We start from the raw sequence: 18,003 nt of genomic DNA on the forward strand, positions 1-18,003 counted from the left end.
CCTAAAAGCTATCTCAGTTCAGACCATTGGTCTGAACAGGGAAAGAAAAATAATCCAGGATTTGAAAATTGAGAAACTGATGTGTAGTGCCTATAAACTTGAAGTTCAGTCTTTCACAAAAGATCATCTTAAAATCAGAACTTGAAATGAATAATTATTAGTAGTTCATTTAAAATGCATTAGTTAAGACTAATTTACCAGATTGTTAAACGAATTGATACTGCTACACATGATTGAACAAACCCAGCATTTTATGCCATCACCATAACTGCAGGCTAGCTGTAGATATATAACCATAAAGATTACTGCTTTTTTTGTGTTAAAAAACAATGTCAATTTCAAATAAAAGAAAATTACATTTCTTTACTACTTCTTTCAGTATGCAAGAAGTTTACACTGGGCACTTTCTCCTCTAAAGCAATTAGTACGTTTATCAGGATAATCATAGTATCAGGAAGGTGACTGAACTCCACAACATGAATGTATTTAAAAACAGTTATAAGAAAAACATCTGTCATAAAGCAAGTTTTACAAGTTATGTATGGATACATTTAAATGTATAGATACACACATATATGAATGTTCGAGTGTCTGTCATCAAATGACAGCAACTTTAACATACTGCTCCTAAAAGTGAGGTTAATGAAGTATTCTGTATTTCTAGTATATAAACTAGAACAGAAATGTACTTCCACTTGACTCTAACGTATCTATGGATGAGGAGGAAGAATGCTGAACTATAAAAATTACAAGAAAGTTTGCTGTACGCTAACTGGCAAACAAAGATATACTGTCATGAATCAATTAAATTTTTGTCTTTTGTAGAGTCTCCAAACTCGATGACCCAGCAAGGTATCATTTCTCACCTGGACAACCATCAGCTTCCACCCAGCGCAAGCCAGGAGAGCTCCAGCAGCTGCCACCTGCCCTGCCGAAGCAGCCCCAGAGGCGGTTTCAAAATGACTCCCACCATCCCAAAACAGAGTCTTGGCTGCATGCTGCAGACGCAGGCACTGCTCTGAATTCACCCAAGGTTTCTGAGGTTTGACTTTCAAGTAAGACAAGTCAAAGCACGCCTGACACCAGCGTGCTCAGACCCCCAGGGTCCACCAGGGGAGGGCACAACTCCTTTTCAACTGTGCCTCCCTTTTATATTTACCTGCACAAAGTGTATCAAATACAAGTAGCTGTAAAACAAAAAAAGTCATCAGGGAACTGTGTTGCGAATATGGGTTCACATAGATTCAGATATAATAATTTGTTTGGGGTTTTTTCTACACTTTTTCCAGCCTACATCCCAGTTTTTCTGCTATCCCCTGACATACCAGTATGGAGCTGAAGTGCCTCCTACGCAAACTGCAGCTTTTCATTAAGTCATCTGTCAATTTAGGGAAAAAATGTCAGAATCCTTGAGCCCCATTAATTTCACCTACCAAGAATGCTGTGGTACACACTATCCTACTGAAGTATAATATTATAAGGTGCTTCTTTTGCACAGAGACCAATTTTACTGACCTTCAAATCACACAAAAAATCCATCAGTTCTGATGAGAGGATGAGTTAAAAGAGTCTTCATGAAGAGAAAGCTATTTATAGTGATAAAGTGTAACTACAAGGAAGAAATACTGATGGGCTTGTTTTATGAAATCTGTGCTTTGTTAACAATTATTGCCTAGAAAATCAAGATAAATAAAAATGGTATGATGGAATACTCAATGTAACTTTTAATAATTTTAAATAGAGATGCTCACAGATATGACCGCTTTCTTCTGGGACATTTAATTTACTCTGTGCTTTGGATAAATGTGTTGAAATTATAAGCAATCATGAATTCCTACACATTAGGGAAGTAAAGATTTTTGAAGACAAATGAGGGTATCCAAAAGGAAGAGGAAATTAGCTTTGATACAAAGAGATTGAACACTGGCTTCCTGCCTTGTATTCTGAAGAAATACTAAGAGGACCAGAGGTTTTGCTCATCCTGGATACCTTGCTCCTCATGTGTTTACTCCACAGCCTGTAAAAATGTTTGCATTATAGAGCCTAAAGAATAATTTCATTTTTTTTTATTTTCATTTTGGAAATAGTTGTATATTGTATACTGCTCTAATTTTTAAACTGTGAAAACAGTATTTTAAATGGAAAATGTGCTACAATAATAATAGCCAACTGATTTTGCTCAAATTCATAGTCATCTCTGGGCTGTAAAAGCAGCATAAAAAATTTCAGTCCAAATGAAGTAATCATATGCAGCTGGCATGAAAGTAAGTGATACCTTAATATGGAATGTGGACAACAATTTTAATTCTCAAAATATCACATGCAAGAGATCAAAACTTAAAAGTGGTATTTATTTCAAAAGTAAAATCTTGACAGCAACATATTACAGAAAATCTTTAATTCGGTAGTATTGATAGTGTCGCTTGCTTCACATGTTTCCAATAGATTACTTCTTCATGGAAACACCAGTTGTCCTGCATTTGCTTAAACACTGTGTATCCCAAGCATCAAACCTCCCTCAACTGGAGGAACTGCATCAGTTACAAATCAGTTTTGTTTCTTTAGCACAGGGATTCAGCAAAAACCCTTATCAGTGCCACAAGGCAGTTAGCTGTTGGGTCTTATGAAAACACTTTTGATTATTTATTAAATCAGATCAAATAATTTTAAAAAAAAAAAAAAAAGGAAGAATGTGATTGTTACTTCTTCTGGTCTGCAACAGACATATATAGATGGAAATTACTTTTTTGGACATCCTGGTTTCCTGACCAAGCAAATTCCTATTCTTCCAGCTTGCTCCCCTCCCCAGCTGTGGAAACTATCTAGGTTGACCATTTCATATGCAACTCCAAGTACTTCAAGGTAATTTTAAAATGGAATTATTTTCAAATCAGTCAGTAAAATGGATTGGCAAGGCTGGTCTATTATCTTTTTTTTCTTTTTTTTTTTGGTCCAGTTATGAAATAAATTCAAATCTTACAGTATATTGCATCAACTAGGTCATATTATGAAATCCCATACACTCAGTTGCTGCACTCACTAAATCTTACTGTGTCGATTCATGAGGAATCATGACATATCTCAAAGTATCCTATAAATTACAATAACCACTTAATACAGCCAGAGTACTACATTCAATAATTAAATGCTCATACTTAAGCAATAAAATTGAGATTAAATTTAAAACCCAAAATAAAACAAAAGCCCAGACAAATTACTTCCACATAACTCAATTATTAACTCTAAGTTACACAGTACCATTCCTCTTTACAGCAAAGTGCAACCATGTCATTAAAATGACCTGTCCACACAGGATTTCAGAGAATAAGCACCTTTCCTATTCCCATCAATGGAAGATAAATTAACTATTACTTCCACAACAGAAAGGACAAACTTGGCCCTTTTCTGAAAGCATCTTCCTCATAATTAATAATTCACAGAAAGAAAAAAGTATAAAAATTATCCTGTTATTATTGAATAAATTAGATAAAGAGAAGTTTCCCACTCAGGTGTAACCTTTATCCCTTGCCCAAAATAACCACTCTGACTTTATTTCTGTTCTGTTTGGAATTAACTGACTTGCATGACTCAGCAGTGATTTACCTGAATGTCACCTAAAAACTACAATGAGAAGTGAAGAGCCTTCATGTCTGTGTTCCTGTCCAGGTAAGCTGTTCTATTTTACTGCAGGAAGGACAACAATTTCCACTACAAATTAATAATATAAATAATATAGTATAAATATAAATAATATAAATAAATTAAAATAAATAGCATAAGCCATTTAGAAGAAAAATCGCACCAGGAAGAAAATCAGACTTTAAAAAAAAAAAAGGCATTTATTTTTCCATTTCAAGTCAAGCAAATTCTACAATGCAAATTAAGTTAGCTGAAAATTAAGTTAATGTGAAGCTTAAACTAAGTCTAGACTGACTTCTAATGCAGAATTATAAAAGCTTGGCTTAGCAACAAAACCAAGCAAATTATCAGTCTTGGGTTTTCTTATAATTTGAAAGGAAAAATAAAAAAAAAAATTAAAAAAAGAGTATTTGCGTTGTTCAGTAATGTTTTTCTGATAGAACATAAAAAAGGACAACATCAAGACTCCAGAAAATAAAACAGAGAAGGGATTTGGGGAGAGATAGGGTATAGAGATGGCACCTCTTTCTTTCCAAAGAATGGGTTGCTTTCCTCTACAAACCTGTATTGTAAACCACAAAACAGATACACAGGAAGAAGAGAAAGGTAGGGCACAGGAAATGAGAACAACATAAAACAGAAAGGAAAAAAGGTAAAATATGAATACCTTGAACTACCAGTACCACCTTCAGGGGGAAAAAAAAAAAAAAGCAGAATTTCTTTTTAAGCCTCAAAGATACAAGTAATCACTTAGATATTTACGCTTTGGTTAAAAGGCTAGAATGCAGAACGAGCATAATGTGAATTTTAAATTAAGAATACTTTACCAAGGGCAAGGGAGAATCCTCTATAGACACAATTAACAGAATTGCTTTAATATACTTAAAACTTTTAACCTTTGTGGTCTTTGAAGTGAATAGTGGAACTGCATCTATTTCAGGTTTGTATGGAAGGGCTCTACTGCCCTGAAAAGTTTTACAGTGCTGTAAACTAATGAAATAAATTATCTTAATTTGGTTAGATCTATTTTCATTAACTGTATTACCCACCGAGGGAATAAGGACAATTTTTAATTTTACTAATGTACTTCACTTCTGCATTACTCTGGCACGCTGTAATTGCAGCTCCTGCTCAGTATTGCTCGTGCTGCCGTCACGGGGCCACCACCTTGCCCCCATGCTCTTGCCCACACAGGCAGGGCTGCGCAGAGCCCACGCAGGGAGGCTGAGGCACCATGAGCAGGGCTGCGCGGTACTAACACACACCACATTCCCACCAGGGCTTCTGAGGACACAGCGTGGTAGCAGCAACAAGCACATTATGAAAATAGCGAGAGCATTTCTATTATAAACAACTAGTTGGAATACATTATATACGCTTGGACTAAAAAGTAAACATATGAGCAGATAAACCTCTTTCACAGCATGAGGAAATAAAACAAGTTCTTAAAAGAAGAAAAGGAAGACCTGAGACATCCTTTAGATGAAACACTTTTCCAGGCCTAGTAAGAGATTTTCAGATGTCCTTATCTGACCTGCTACCCTGGACAGACAGCAGTCAAAAAAGCCAGAGACAATACTGTTCTGCAAAATATTTTAAAAATAGTCAGAAAACTAACAGCAATAATTTACTTAAAGCTCCTTACAGCACCTCTATGTAATTTCAAAGAGTATTACTTATACCCCTGGTATCATAACTTTATTACCATTAACTACCAGACCAACAGGATTATTTAAATAGTTTGGTCCAAAATGGCAGGAAAACAACAGCGTATGGTTACTAGCAAGTCTGAAAATGCCCTTCATGTGCCAACACTCTTCAGAAAGATTTTGCTGAACATAGTAGGTCTGCCCTGCAAGGAAAGACTGGAGGAGTTCATTCTTTTCTCCCTGGAGAAAAGAAAGCTCAAGGGGGGCCTCACCACAGTTTTCCAGTACTTAAAGGGTGGCTACAAATAAGAAAGAGGCTCTCACTTCATAAGGAGCCACATGGAGAAGGGGCTACAGGTACAAGTTGCAACAGAAGAGTTTACATCTTGATATAAGACAGAATTGTTGTTTTTATAATAAGAACAATCAATCACTGGCACAACCACCCCATGGATGTGGTAGAGTCCCCACCACTAGGGGTTTTCAAGATAGGATTGGACAGAGTGCTAGGTCGTCTCATCTAGGTTCTCTTTCCCACAGAAGGTTGGACCAGATGACCAAGTCTCTTCCAGTCTGGGCTATTGTATGATTCCTTAAATTTCAGCACAGTCCATCTGCCTACTTATGGGTATGTGTACACACATCTATGACAGTGAGAGTGTTTCAGTGTGAGGATATACACCTGAACACAATGCTTGTATTTCTATAATAATTAAAACCTATGAGTATTTTTGTAAAATTGCCTTTTCTAGTTTTGGTTTGGGGGTGTTTTTTTGTTGATTTTGTTTGGGTTTTTTTTAATAGTGCACACATATAGATCTACATTCTGCCACTGAATTCATATGTACACAGCAGCATATAACTGAAAGTAGACTTTAGCCCCCAAACTGTCTCACCTATTTAATACACAGTATGAAATGACAGATTATTTTTCAAAGGAGAACAAGATAGATGCCAGCATGAACATTGTTTATAAAAGCATCACCACTACAGCTGTCCCCAAGCAATAAAGCTGTTTATTCCAACCTCCTACCTCATGTAAACTGAAACCCTCAGCAGTGAAAAACAACTTCAAATCCATTCATGACTCCAAGAAGAATAAGAAGAATCATCTCTTCCCAAAATATACAATTAAGGTCATGTCCACAAATGTCCATTTTGCATAAAATTGCACAGACTTCTAAATTCCATGTTCATATTTTCTTAGAAGTAATACTGCAGTTTGAAATTTGGTTCTGTCTCTGTACATACTGATGTATGCAGCATAAAGATAAGTCTCTTTAGGACTTACTCTCTGTTTCTGTGATTGTACACAAATGTTTAGAGAATATTTAATAAACACATTTATTAGTATATTCATATCAAAGATTTATACAGAAGAATACAGACATTCTTCTGAATTCAGAAGACATGACAACTCTTCTAGGGGCTAAGAATTAGAGTCTACATAAAAATCAGAAATAGATGAAGTTAGGACCTGAAGTCAAATGGCTTTTAAATACAGAAATTATGTTTAGATTTAGAAATCTGGATGTGAAGCCAGTTAGGTCCAAATTCAGATTTAAACAAGGCCTATGATTCTGATTCTCACTACAGAAAAATGTGGTAAAAATTTAACCTTAAAAGCAGATATCGTAAGTACAGAAATAGAGAACTTACATACCCATCACACCCATGCCCCTTTTAAACCATTCTGACATATAATACAGAACCAGCTCCAACAAGTCTCCCAGATCAAGATGTCTGTGGGAACTGGGCACCTAACCACTACCAGAGCCTCAGCTGCTGCAAGCAGCTTGGCAGGGTCCAGCCTGGAAGCAACCCAGCTGAGCTCACACATGCCTCAACTTGATGCAGAATCTAGACTCTACACAACAGGAGTTTGGATATTTTTATGTAGATACTCATGTTATAAACACCTAAATACAGGTTTCTCATTTTGGAGCTCACTTTGCATAGTATTTTTCTAATATAATACTAATAAATGCAACTCAGGGAAAACACTGAAACAAGTCTACAGAATAATCACTTACTTGTGGCTACATACAGATCAGTGATACCCCAATATCACTACTCTTATGGGAAGTCATGATGTAATAATTTTGACCATATTATATACACAAAAATATTCCATAAGTATGATTAGTCAAAGAAGAAGGAAAAAAAAAAGACTAATATTATCACACTTGTGTTTAGTAATGGCTCCAAGGTGCCAGCATGTTCTTCTGGCAGCCAGACAGGACATTTGGCTGTTTCAGAGTCAGATGCAACCACTGCCCTTCCTTAGATACAACTTCCCCTCTTCCTGCTGAGTGGAAGGTCAAGCCAGCACTTTATACCTTGTATTTCATCTGAGCATTTGAGTTCCTGACCTGAAGGAGTTAACATTTTTTCAAGATCAAGAAATAAAGGGAGCAGTCAATACCTAATTACCAGCAGCATGGAAAAAATATTCTTGGGCCAAATCAAGCTTTTCACCTTCTTCACAGTACAAAAGGAAGAAGAAACAATTGCTGCAGCACTTGGGGTGTTGACAACCCGATCAGGTGGAAGCCAGTGTGATCACATAGCCAAGAACCCCCCTCAGGTAACAAAAGAAGCTGAATTTGCAAGTGTATATGGGACTGGGGAGTCTAAACTCTTTCAGGGGCATCTTGAGGTCTTCCAGTCAGCTCCTTGACAAGCATCAACCTTAAGCGAATCCTCTACCAACATAGTCACTTCTTCTACCTGCCCATACTTACAGCTATGGCAAATGATTTAATACTAAGTCAGATGCCAAGCCATGCCTTTCTTAGCTATGTCCCATATCTCTACCTGCAGAAACAAGAAAAGCACATGAGCCATGGCCTTGTTCACTAACTGTTAACACTTTTTCCTCCCCTGATCAGCGTCAGAGTAGTCCTTCCTGCTTTCACAAACCCTGGAGACCCTCCTGGCTACACCCATACACACCCCACCTTTCATACGGGACCAACCACTGAAGAACTCCCAAAAAAGAGATAGGCCTCTGCATTAGGCCTAGAGCTTCAAACATACATACATCTCTGCCTTGAGTAACAGAAATCCTTTACAAGGAATATGACAAGCTTTAAAACCATCTTTGCATTTCATAATTTATACGCTGTCATGGTTCTATGTTCATTAAGGTTGTTATCACAAGAGACAAATTATGAAGTACATGTACTCAGAGACAGAGGAAAGCAATGAGATTCTATCTTAGTATTGTACAGAGTAATGGATGACCAGTTTAAAATGATACCTCCAACTAAAGCCTAGTTAATCCTTTTTCCAAATCTTAAAGCACAACTCCCTACTAATGACAATAAATTTAACTGCAGTGTCAACCTCTACATGTGAGGAGTTTGAGATAAGAGCCTCCCCTCCCTGAGCCTCCCCATCTCTAGGCCATGAAACACAGAAGTTGCAGACCTTTCCACTGTAGTTAGTCATAATAAAACCTAGAAAAAAAAAAGCCCAAATACACCTGTTGGCAAGGAGAAACACAAAAGAGATAGACTACTGAAAATAAAAATATATACATTAGCTATACCACTATCAAACATTCAGAATTAAACAAATGAGCTGCATTTCTGCCTTCTAGTCTTCTTAGGTTAAGGCATAAAATAGAAGCAGGTTTTTGTTGTTAAATGAAAAATTTGACAACATTGGTAAACTGGAGCATGAGAATCCACAGAAAACTAGTGGTTTAAATTCACCAACCTACCTCTGAAGCTCTGATTATTTTTTTTCAATTGACAGCGCTGAAACGCACTAATTTAGAGCATGCAAATGTTTCAAGAGAGTATATTCATTCATATTAAAAGCAGCCCTTATTTTGCTGAAAATACAAGCTGAAGACAGGTACTCTACAGCTGGAGATACAAGACCATATGCTACTTGCATGTCTGATATTGTTGAAAAAGGAACCAGAGAAACTTTACAAATTACTACAGACAGATGTCATGAACAAGAATAACTTACGGGAAGTGTTCCATACAGAACATTTCTGCTCAAGAAGACAGAAGTAGTAATCAACTTCTCTTCCTATTTCAGAATACATTTGAGTTGCTTTAATCTCTGGCTTTTGCTGGATCCTAGAAAGCTACTGGGATTGTAGGAACCAGATCTGTTCTTCAGTAATAACCATGAAATTTTACTCCATTTCCTATCTTGCATTCATGCAATGACAAATACAGATTATATACCAAATACAAATACGCATAATTATATAGATTTACATATAGTTTTAATTGAACCAGTTTCATTGTATGTGCGAATCTGATCAACCACTTCAAAATTAGGCAGGGACGCTGCAGGATTTCCCTCTCCTGCTGCTCTCTCACCCTTCCCAGCACACAGCCCAGCCAGGTGATCCTAAACCTTCTGACAAACAGGCCTCACCAGCAGAGCAAAGAATATATACTATTTCAGTTCAAGATGTCTTCATTGCTGCCAGTTCCAATATTTGGCTAATGAAACTAAAATGACCACCTGAGAGAAGCTTTCTGTGTATTTAAACTTAAGAAACTGGTGAAAAGTTTAACTCTTTCATGCATTCCCTTTTCATGTCTCCATGGTATGAAACAGCATGAGTCCAGATTTGATCAGGGTCTGAGCAAGTCTTGAGGTGAACTGAAGGAAAAAAGATTTCTCAAATAAAAGTGACATTACCATATATATGAATACGTTTCAGAGGAAATAAGATTTTTCAACTATTCCTCAAAAGTTTGGTTGCTGGGGACAGGGGGGGGAAAGTGCTGTGGAGGGCAAGGTGAAGAACAAAAGCCACCTTTTTCTTTTTTTAAGCTATTTCAGAATTAAAGATTGCAAATTTTGTGCCTAGTACTTGACAATGTGTAGGAGAGAATTAATGAAATAATTGAGTGAAAGAGGAAAAAATTCAATCCTTAATCTTCTAACTGTATTTTGAAATTGTATTTGGATTTTTGGCTTTATAGTGGTGAAATGATTCTTTGGTACAAAGTTTCACATAACTTAGTTCATGGGCCTGAGAAATACCCAACTTTCTGAGAAATACACAGATCACTTGCCCTGTGGACAACCAGAGGGCTCTGGTATTAACTGGGAACAATCCTTAGGCAGATACAGCTAACCAGCATATACAATGAGAATACCTTAAAGGACTCAGAAAGCAGAATTAATCTTTTCAATTTCTCTGATATATCACTGTAATTTAGCAGAGCTGTAGTAAGGCACAATAGATAGGAGCAAAAGCGATTATTTCCAGGAATTTTGATGGGCTTCATGCATTTCTCCATTTTTAGGCACTAAAACCTAGGTAAATTTACAGAACTATTTCTGTAACAACTACCTGAACATATCCAATTCTGAGCTCTTCTTAAGTCCCTGCTACAGCAGCCTATAATGATTTCCAAAGAACGAGGTGTCTTGCAATTTCATCTGCAGAACAGGCTGTGATGCTGCAGAATTACAGTTTGCTCCATAGTTCTGTTTATAGGAAATGAGGTTTTGTCCACAGAAAAATAATTGCACTTCTTTGGCACATCATACTTTCACTTCTCAAAGCACAATTCCAGCAAATGTTCATGTACATTAGAAGCTGACAAAGACAATCCTGGAGGGTTTTTTTGCCTTGTATTCAAAAGGATGAGATGAGGCAAGCTTTGAGAGAAGTAACTCAATTCATGCCTTCATCCAACTGCAAGCCTCTGGAGTCTGTAAAATGAATCCAGTGTTTACTACTATTTTCTATAAAGAGCCATAAAGGCAGGTTAGACCATGACTATTATTAACTCTGGTATCTGTAATGGGTTCTGCCCTAGAGGTGTCTTGGCACCGTCACTGCCTTACCCTAGATGCCAGACTTGCTATCTGCTACTTTTCATACACACACTGGCAGGGTGTGCAGACTGCTCCAAACCCTCCACAGCTCTGTCAAGCACACAGGATCAGGACTGGAAGTTGCTAAATTAATTGATTATGTCAAACAGCAATCTCGTCACCTGAGTATTTTCTTCACAGAAGTGAAAGGCTTAACCAGTGGAAAACAAAAAGCCCACAGAGGATACCAAAAAAGATATTAAGCGTTTAAGACCCAAAAGAGAGTGGAAGAGTATGTGTATCTGCAGCTACTTCATCCCTGCCAGGCTCTTCCCTCCCTCTCTCTGCAGAGCTCTGCTTGCATCCCACGCTCACTACTGGCTTTCTTCTCCTGTGCACACACTGTTACACAGGTTTCAGGCTAATTAATTTTTCCTGCTGATAAGAAAGGATCCTGGTCTTCCAGGTACACACAGATTCATTAACACATTCATAGAAGAACCTTCTCTCTCTCAGAAAAACCCACCAGCATAAACAAACAAAAACAAAAAGCAGAAAACTTGCTCAGAAGAAGCATAATATTTGCAACTTCAGACTTCAACCAGGTAACTCAGGTAACAAATATGCTTCCAGGCTACCACTTGTGCCCAATTACTTACCTAATTGGTGAATAAATTAAACTAGTTAAGCTGTTCAGAGACCAAAATCAGCACAAGAATTAATACAAAACATCATATATTCAAATACTGATGTACCCAACATATTAAATGATGATGACTACTAAGATTCCTAATCCAACTTCTTTTTGCTAGAACAACAGTTTAACTATGGTGAAAATCTAATGACGCATGAACATATGCCTTGAAAACATCAAACAAGCAGAACCATCACAGGAGATACCTTCAAATCTGGGTACCAACTTTCCATTTCAACACAGGCAGATACGAGGATAGCAGCTAAAATCATCTGCACTAACTCTACATCTTTCGAGAGGAAAATAGTAATGGAACTACCACTATTATTAAATGTGCAGAGGAAAATATACAAGGACCAAAGTTTTTTTTCATAACATGTAATTGTAAATGAATCTGTAACTAATTACAAAATACAAAAATAGCTATTAGCTCACGCTCAGGGTTTTTTTTTTAGGATTTATAGTCTGTGATATTACTTAAGCTCCTTTTTAACTAAAAATGGGCTTGAATAAAGAATGTTCAGAATGTCCTAGAATTTGGCAATGCTGGACTTCAAATATTTGTATGGGATTTGTGGGTGAAGGAGACCAGTCCCAGGACACCAGCCCAGTATTGAACTATAAACCATTCACAAGGCATTCACAAGAAGTTTGGCCTGTGTCAAATGGCAAATTTCATTTTTGAAACTCCTCTGTATAAAGCAAATTCTTGTTTTATGCCCTATTGTTGTAAAATACAAAATTCGTACATTTATGTTCAATGCAAAAGCTCAATTTTTTCATGTCACATTGTATAAAGAAGAAAAATGAGGTAATAATCCTACACATGCACTATTCAACATATGGGCGTCCTGTTATATTTCCAGTGTCCATAGTAAAGATGCATTTTCTTTATACATTTGAAGATACTTCTTGGAAAATTTCAGACACATACAAATAAATACAGTGACTGCTAGATATTTTTAATTTCAGATTTTTAAATGTCTATGACTACCAGCTTATTAATAAAAAAAGCCAAGTTGAAATTACTTGGTGTATCAAAAAAACCCTAAGGTCAAAAGCAGTATAAATGTACACTAAATAAATACAATAACACTGTCTTTGAATTTATAATTAATATATTTTACAATGTTAAGAATAACAAGCATTTAAACATGCAGTGCCAAAACTGACCCACATTGGGCTATTCTGTAGTAATATTATTAGATTTCAACAGCAAAATGGTTATCAAAATAATACTCTCTAGTTAAAATAACCCTGTGTGTATCAGTTGTGAAGAACAGCAGTGTTCCACATACTATATAAATGTGTTTATGACTCCAAAATGAAATAATTTGCAGCTGTCAATTTCAATCTTAATGCAGTTTTTCTGGAAGCAGAAGGAAACCCATACAAATTTAGTCAGCGTACTGCTGGTGCTTCTATCATGGTTAGAGAGCCTATATCACATCAGAATACACTTCTTTGTAATAGCCTGGAGTAGCATAAAGATTAGATTGATAAAGTAATATATATACACACATATATATTACCTGTTCTTGCCTCTCCAGCCACTTGTCCACCATGGGATGACTGGCACTTAACGATGAACGAGCATTGTCTCTCTGAAACTGGTTAGACCAGCTACTAGTATCTCGTGGTAGGCTTCTGTAGTTTTCATCTTTCTAGTTTAAAAGAAACAAAAAAGTGTCTTATAAAAAACAACCAGTCCTTGCACATTAACAATGCAGCTGGTTACTAAATGAATACAAAAGGAAGACTTGACAAAGGAGAACGCAGGTCTGGCTAGACCCAAGGACAACACGACTGCCCAGCCATTCAATTGCAAGAGGTCCCCTTCCTTAACACCAGTGAAGCCCAACTAAAGCCTTCAGTGGATTTGTAGCTCTTGCACCCACTTCTGCTTCACTACTACTCTGTTCCAACATCAAACCTCTAGTGCAAACTTCTCAAGTACATACACAGTAGGCTTTCAGAGCACCATGCTCCTTAGCTTTATTCTCCCTAAAAACAAGTATACCACACAACAGTCCATCCAGTGACAGCTAAGGCCACTATATAATTATCCGAAGTCTCTGTATGGTATCAGTTTTACAGTCAAAGCTAATCTCACTGCTCCAGGTACTGTCTTTTAGATCAGAATGGCATGCTACAGAGTTCAAAACTTAGATTTGTTATTCCACATAATAATGTTTTGCTTGGTTTGCCTGAAGGTATACAAACACAGTCACATTTGTAAAACAGCAGCAGATGGAGATTGTGCTGATGAAGATACATTTATACCACTGAGACTGATAAAAAAGATATTTTTTTCTTTTTAATTGATGAGTTTGTCGACATCTTTCCCACAAGCTGTACAAATTCTTCAGCTTCTAAAGATGATTAGTCCTTACCCAGTCTGATTACTAAAAGCTAATAAAAACACAGAGGCAAATCCTTAATGATGGGAGCTACCCTTAGCCCAGTCAATGAATGACTGATAACTTATGTAGGCTGGTTCTCTCCAACTGAAATAATATGTGGAACTGAAATTCTGCTTAGCTTTTCAGAAGATGGTTACTATAAGTATCCTTCCTTCAGAAACAGAGTTTCTTCCAGCCATTGTTTGTCTATCTTCATGCCAAAGCAGATAATTTAGAGCGTATCTATTTTTAAAATAGGATTGTAGCCCTACGTATTTTGCAATAGTACTGCTTTTAGGAATCTTGAAAATCTCTAAAAAAATAAACAAACACCAGTTTGCAGCTAAAAACTATTTTGTTTTTATTTACAGCCTGCAGCTGATTTTTGACCCTTTCTAAATTAATACTTCATTTATCAGCATATCTTTTCCCTATTTACTGTACTGATATTTCTTTAGCCTGGCACAGTATTATTCTACTATTCTAAAATATGGACTTTAGCATCCATTCCCTTATAACTGTCCTTCACAACTTATTTCTTGTAAATATATGACAGACTTTGCTAGGAAATTCAGGTCTCAGTGTAACTGCGGTAGGTAGCACAGTTTTCAAAAGCTTTCTGTGCAAGAACAGTCTTTTCCCAGATATATCAAAGTTAAGCTTTCTTAATTGATGACAACTTTTTATGAAAGAGACATTGTAGTATAAATCTTCCATCTCAAGACATTGAAGCTTGAATTCAACCAGCACAAGATAACCTTGTAAAAATGTCTGCACAAGTAACCAGCCTAACAAATCACCATCATAAATTAGTTTACTCTGCCACAAATAAGAACTTTGCATCTTTCAGCAACTAAAAAAAAAAAAAAAGATCCAGTTTTCCAGTGTGGTTAACCACACAGCAAACTAGAAACTTGCTCAATCTGTTGTTCAGAAAGAGACAGTAGAAGTCAGTCACTGCTTTGTATAACTGTCCCTTAGCAGAGCCATAAAAGCCAAGGAACGGCGTGTAGAAATTGATTTTTTCCTGTTGCTTCTCTTATTCAATTCTTTCTGGTGACAGAGGTGGCACAGTTTCCACAAGCCAAAAACAACACTTTCTCTTGTTCAAAGTGGTGGGAAGGTATAACAACAAAATCAAAATCTGACAAAGAAATAACAAAAGACAAGCCCCATACAGTCAGTGCATGAGTTATTGTCATCTAATAGCTCACTAGCTGACAGACCACCACCTAGTCTGAATAGAAATTTCTTCCTATGTAATGTTTTCTGTATTTCTATATTTTATAGATAATTCAATTTCTTATTGATTCATGTTTACAATGTTCAGTATAAACTTTTTTAAAAGACATTTTTATCCACGCTACATAAAAATTTCTCCACACAGCACCCATTACCCATGCACAGGAGTGTTTTGCAAGAACAAGAGAGAAGAAGAAAAAGTTCATCAAAGGATGTGTTGTTCTTCAATCATTCAAACACGAAGTCTCTGATCTATATCATGCAGGACAGAATTATTGCTTAAGAGTTTATACTAGAACTTCATGATGTAAAAAGTCTGAAACGCCACAGCACACAATATAAGAGAAATTATCTAAGCTAAAAGAGTTAAATTAGGCTGTTGTTTGGTCCATCTATACTAAAGCCAAGAATTGTGCAAGGAGTTTTACTTCTGTAGAAGATTGCCTTTCTCTTGCTAGGACCTATACCAGTTCATTTTATACAGAAGGTATCAAAGTCTCTCAGCAATTTTTCTGACAGCAGAAGTAAAAGCTGGAATGGTAAAGAGCTATCTCTTCAACAAAATTTCTTGTAAATTCTTGTGCTTCTCGGTGCTGCTCAGAGGCTCAAAATAGCGCTATTTAATTAGAGTGGAATAAAATACCTTATCAGTGCTGCAGTTACACATAGCATTGTTGGTTTTAGCCAAACAGTGAAACATTAGAAAAACAACAGGCCACAGACAAGTCCTCCAGTCCTTTCTTTGTCATTGCTTTTTGGCAAACAGCTATCCCTGTACCCCACAAGTGACAGCGCTGGGGCAAGCACTAAGCTAGACCAGAGGCAGAGACACCAGCACTTTTAAAACTACTGGACGCAGTCCTTCTCACAGACAGCTACACAACAAAACTGCAAGTTGCTGCTGGCTACCTGGAACCCCATCTGTGCAAGGATCTCCACTACTGCTACTGCCAGATCTAATTCAAAGATAGCTGTGGTGATAAACTGTAGAGGTGGAGGTGAAAAATGCATCACTGCAGCTTAGAGATTAGGATTTACTGAACCCACTGCAATGTTGTTTGCTATTTAAAATATATATATTGGATTTTTTGTAAAATATGCAAATGTTAACCCAGAAAAACTTTACTTCTATTGAGCATGACCTAGCACTAGAACATATGCTCCCAACATCTGACTGGAAAAGGTATATGTCGCTTTTAACTTTAATACCATAAAGAAAAAATTTTATGGTACAGAAGCCATCAGGGTCACACAGGGAATTGTCATTTCTTCTGGAGCTGCAGCTGTAAGCCCTCCTGGGACCAGGACGGACACACATCATCAGTTACAATTAAATGCTCTAATTTTTTTTTTTAAAAAGTTTCTTTCCCAAACATCTTTAGGGACCATGGGCCATGTCAGCTTTATCATGTTTGAAATGGAAATTGATCAATATAACACTACAACTGCCAAATCACAATATTACCACTACACTTAACAGCAGCGTTTTGCAGTATTTTTAATGAGGACACATAATCTAACACTTTAAGATTTAGTTCAGCATGATGCCCCTGTGGGGCTTTTCTGGAAGGCTGGGTGAAACGGGACAGGAAAAATGAAGCAATTTTGCTGTACTTTTAATTTCAGATGATTTGCAATATACAACAAGCTCCTCATCAAAGACTCTGCAGCTTGTAGATCAAATAATGCATTAGCATTATCTGTGTACTTCAAGTGCTTGCTGTCAGGGCATAAACTCACTTGTGATTTTAACCCACATTTGTGCCCCTACAGACTTCCCAGCATCACTAACCCAACCAGTACATCCTCCACACGGTATGGTGACAGTTCCACATCTGTTATCTCATTTGCCACTAGGCCATTTTACAAATAGTGAAGAAGTTGGGTTTTTCCCTTTGTTTTGACCTCCTGCATGGCTAATGTAAAGTGTGCCAGATTTTGGTGTGGGGTTTTTTTTGAATACAAGGTAGCAATACAACAGGAGTAAAACGGACTGAAGACCTCTTCAGCGTAATTCTCTATAAAGAGGATCAAAAATTTAAACCAAGTATTCAGTTTATTTCTTTCTACAGCAAATTGCCCACTTCTCATTTAGGATCTTCACTAAGAGAGACCATATTGGGCACTGACATTTTTTTGCTATCCATTCTTTTTTCCTGTACACTGTGCACTTTGGGAAGGGCTTCTTGCTTGCTTCAGTTTGATTGCTTGTGATGGCCTCAGACTGAGATAGCTGATGAGAGATGAGACTTTGTTTAATCTTTTAAAGTTGTAATTTCATTTGACAGAGTTTGGGCAAATGCATGTCTGCAAGTGTATTTACTGTTGTTGTATCACTCTAAAGGCTGTTCTTCTTTCTCTTTATGCTCCACCATGTCTATGTTAGACTCTAAACAGTATGGTGTCACTCTCAGACAGGATGCTAAAAGCTGTAACTAACAAAACTTTCATACAGAGTCTGATGCAAACATCTGTTTATAAATGCAGTAATATACATATATATCCATGCTCTCTAAAGATCTAGTAAACAATTCCTGGAAATTTTTGTTCGGATTTTTTTTTGGGGGGGGTG

General features: G+C 36.8%; 1 protein-coding gene across 1 annotated transcript in view; it reads right to left on the bottom strand.

Moving 5' to 3' along the window:
- The window catches only part of PARD3 (par-3 family cell polarity regulator), a 411,749-nt gene that overhangs the window by 243,832 nt on the left and 149,914 nt on the right, over positions 1 to 18,003 (bottom strand). The window contains exon 5 of the mRNA XM_026843423.1: positions 13,320 to 13,451. Coding sequence (XP_026699224.1) covers positions 13,320 to 13,451 — 132 coding nt within the window. The remainder of the gene's footprint in view (positions 1 to 13,319; positions 13,452 to 18,003) is intronic.

This window comes from Athene cunicularia, assembly GCF_003259725.1.
Source record: "Athene cunicularia isolate RWA chromosome 2 unlocalized genomic scaffold, athCun1 chr2_part1, whole genome shotgun sequence".
Lineage (NCBI taxonomy): Eukaryota > Metazoa > Chordata > Aves > Strigiformes > Strigidae > Athene > Athene cunicularia.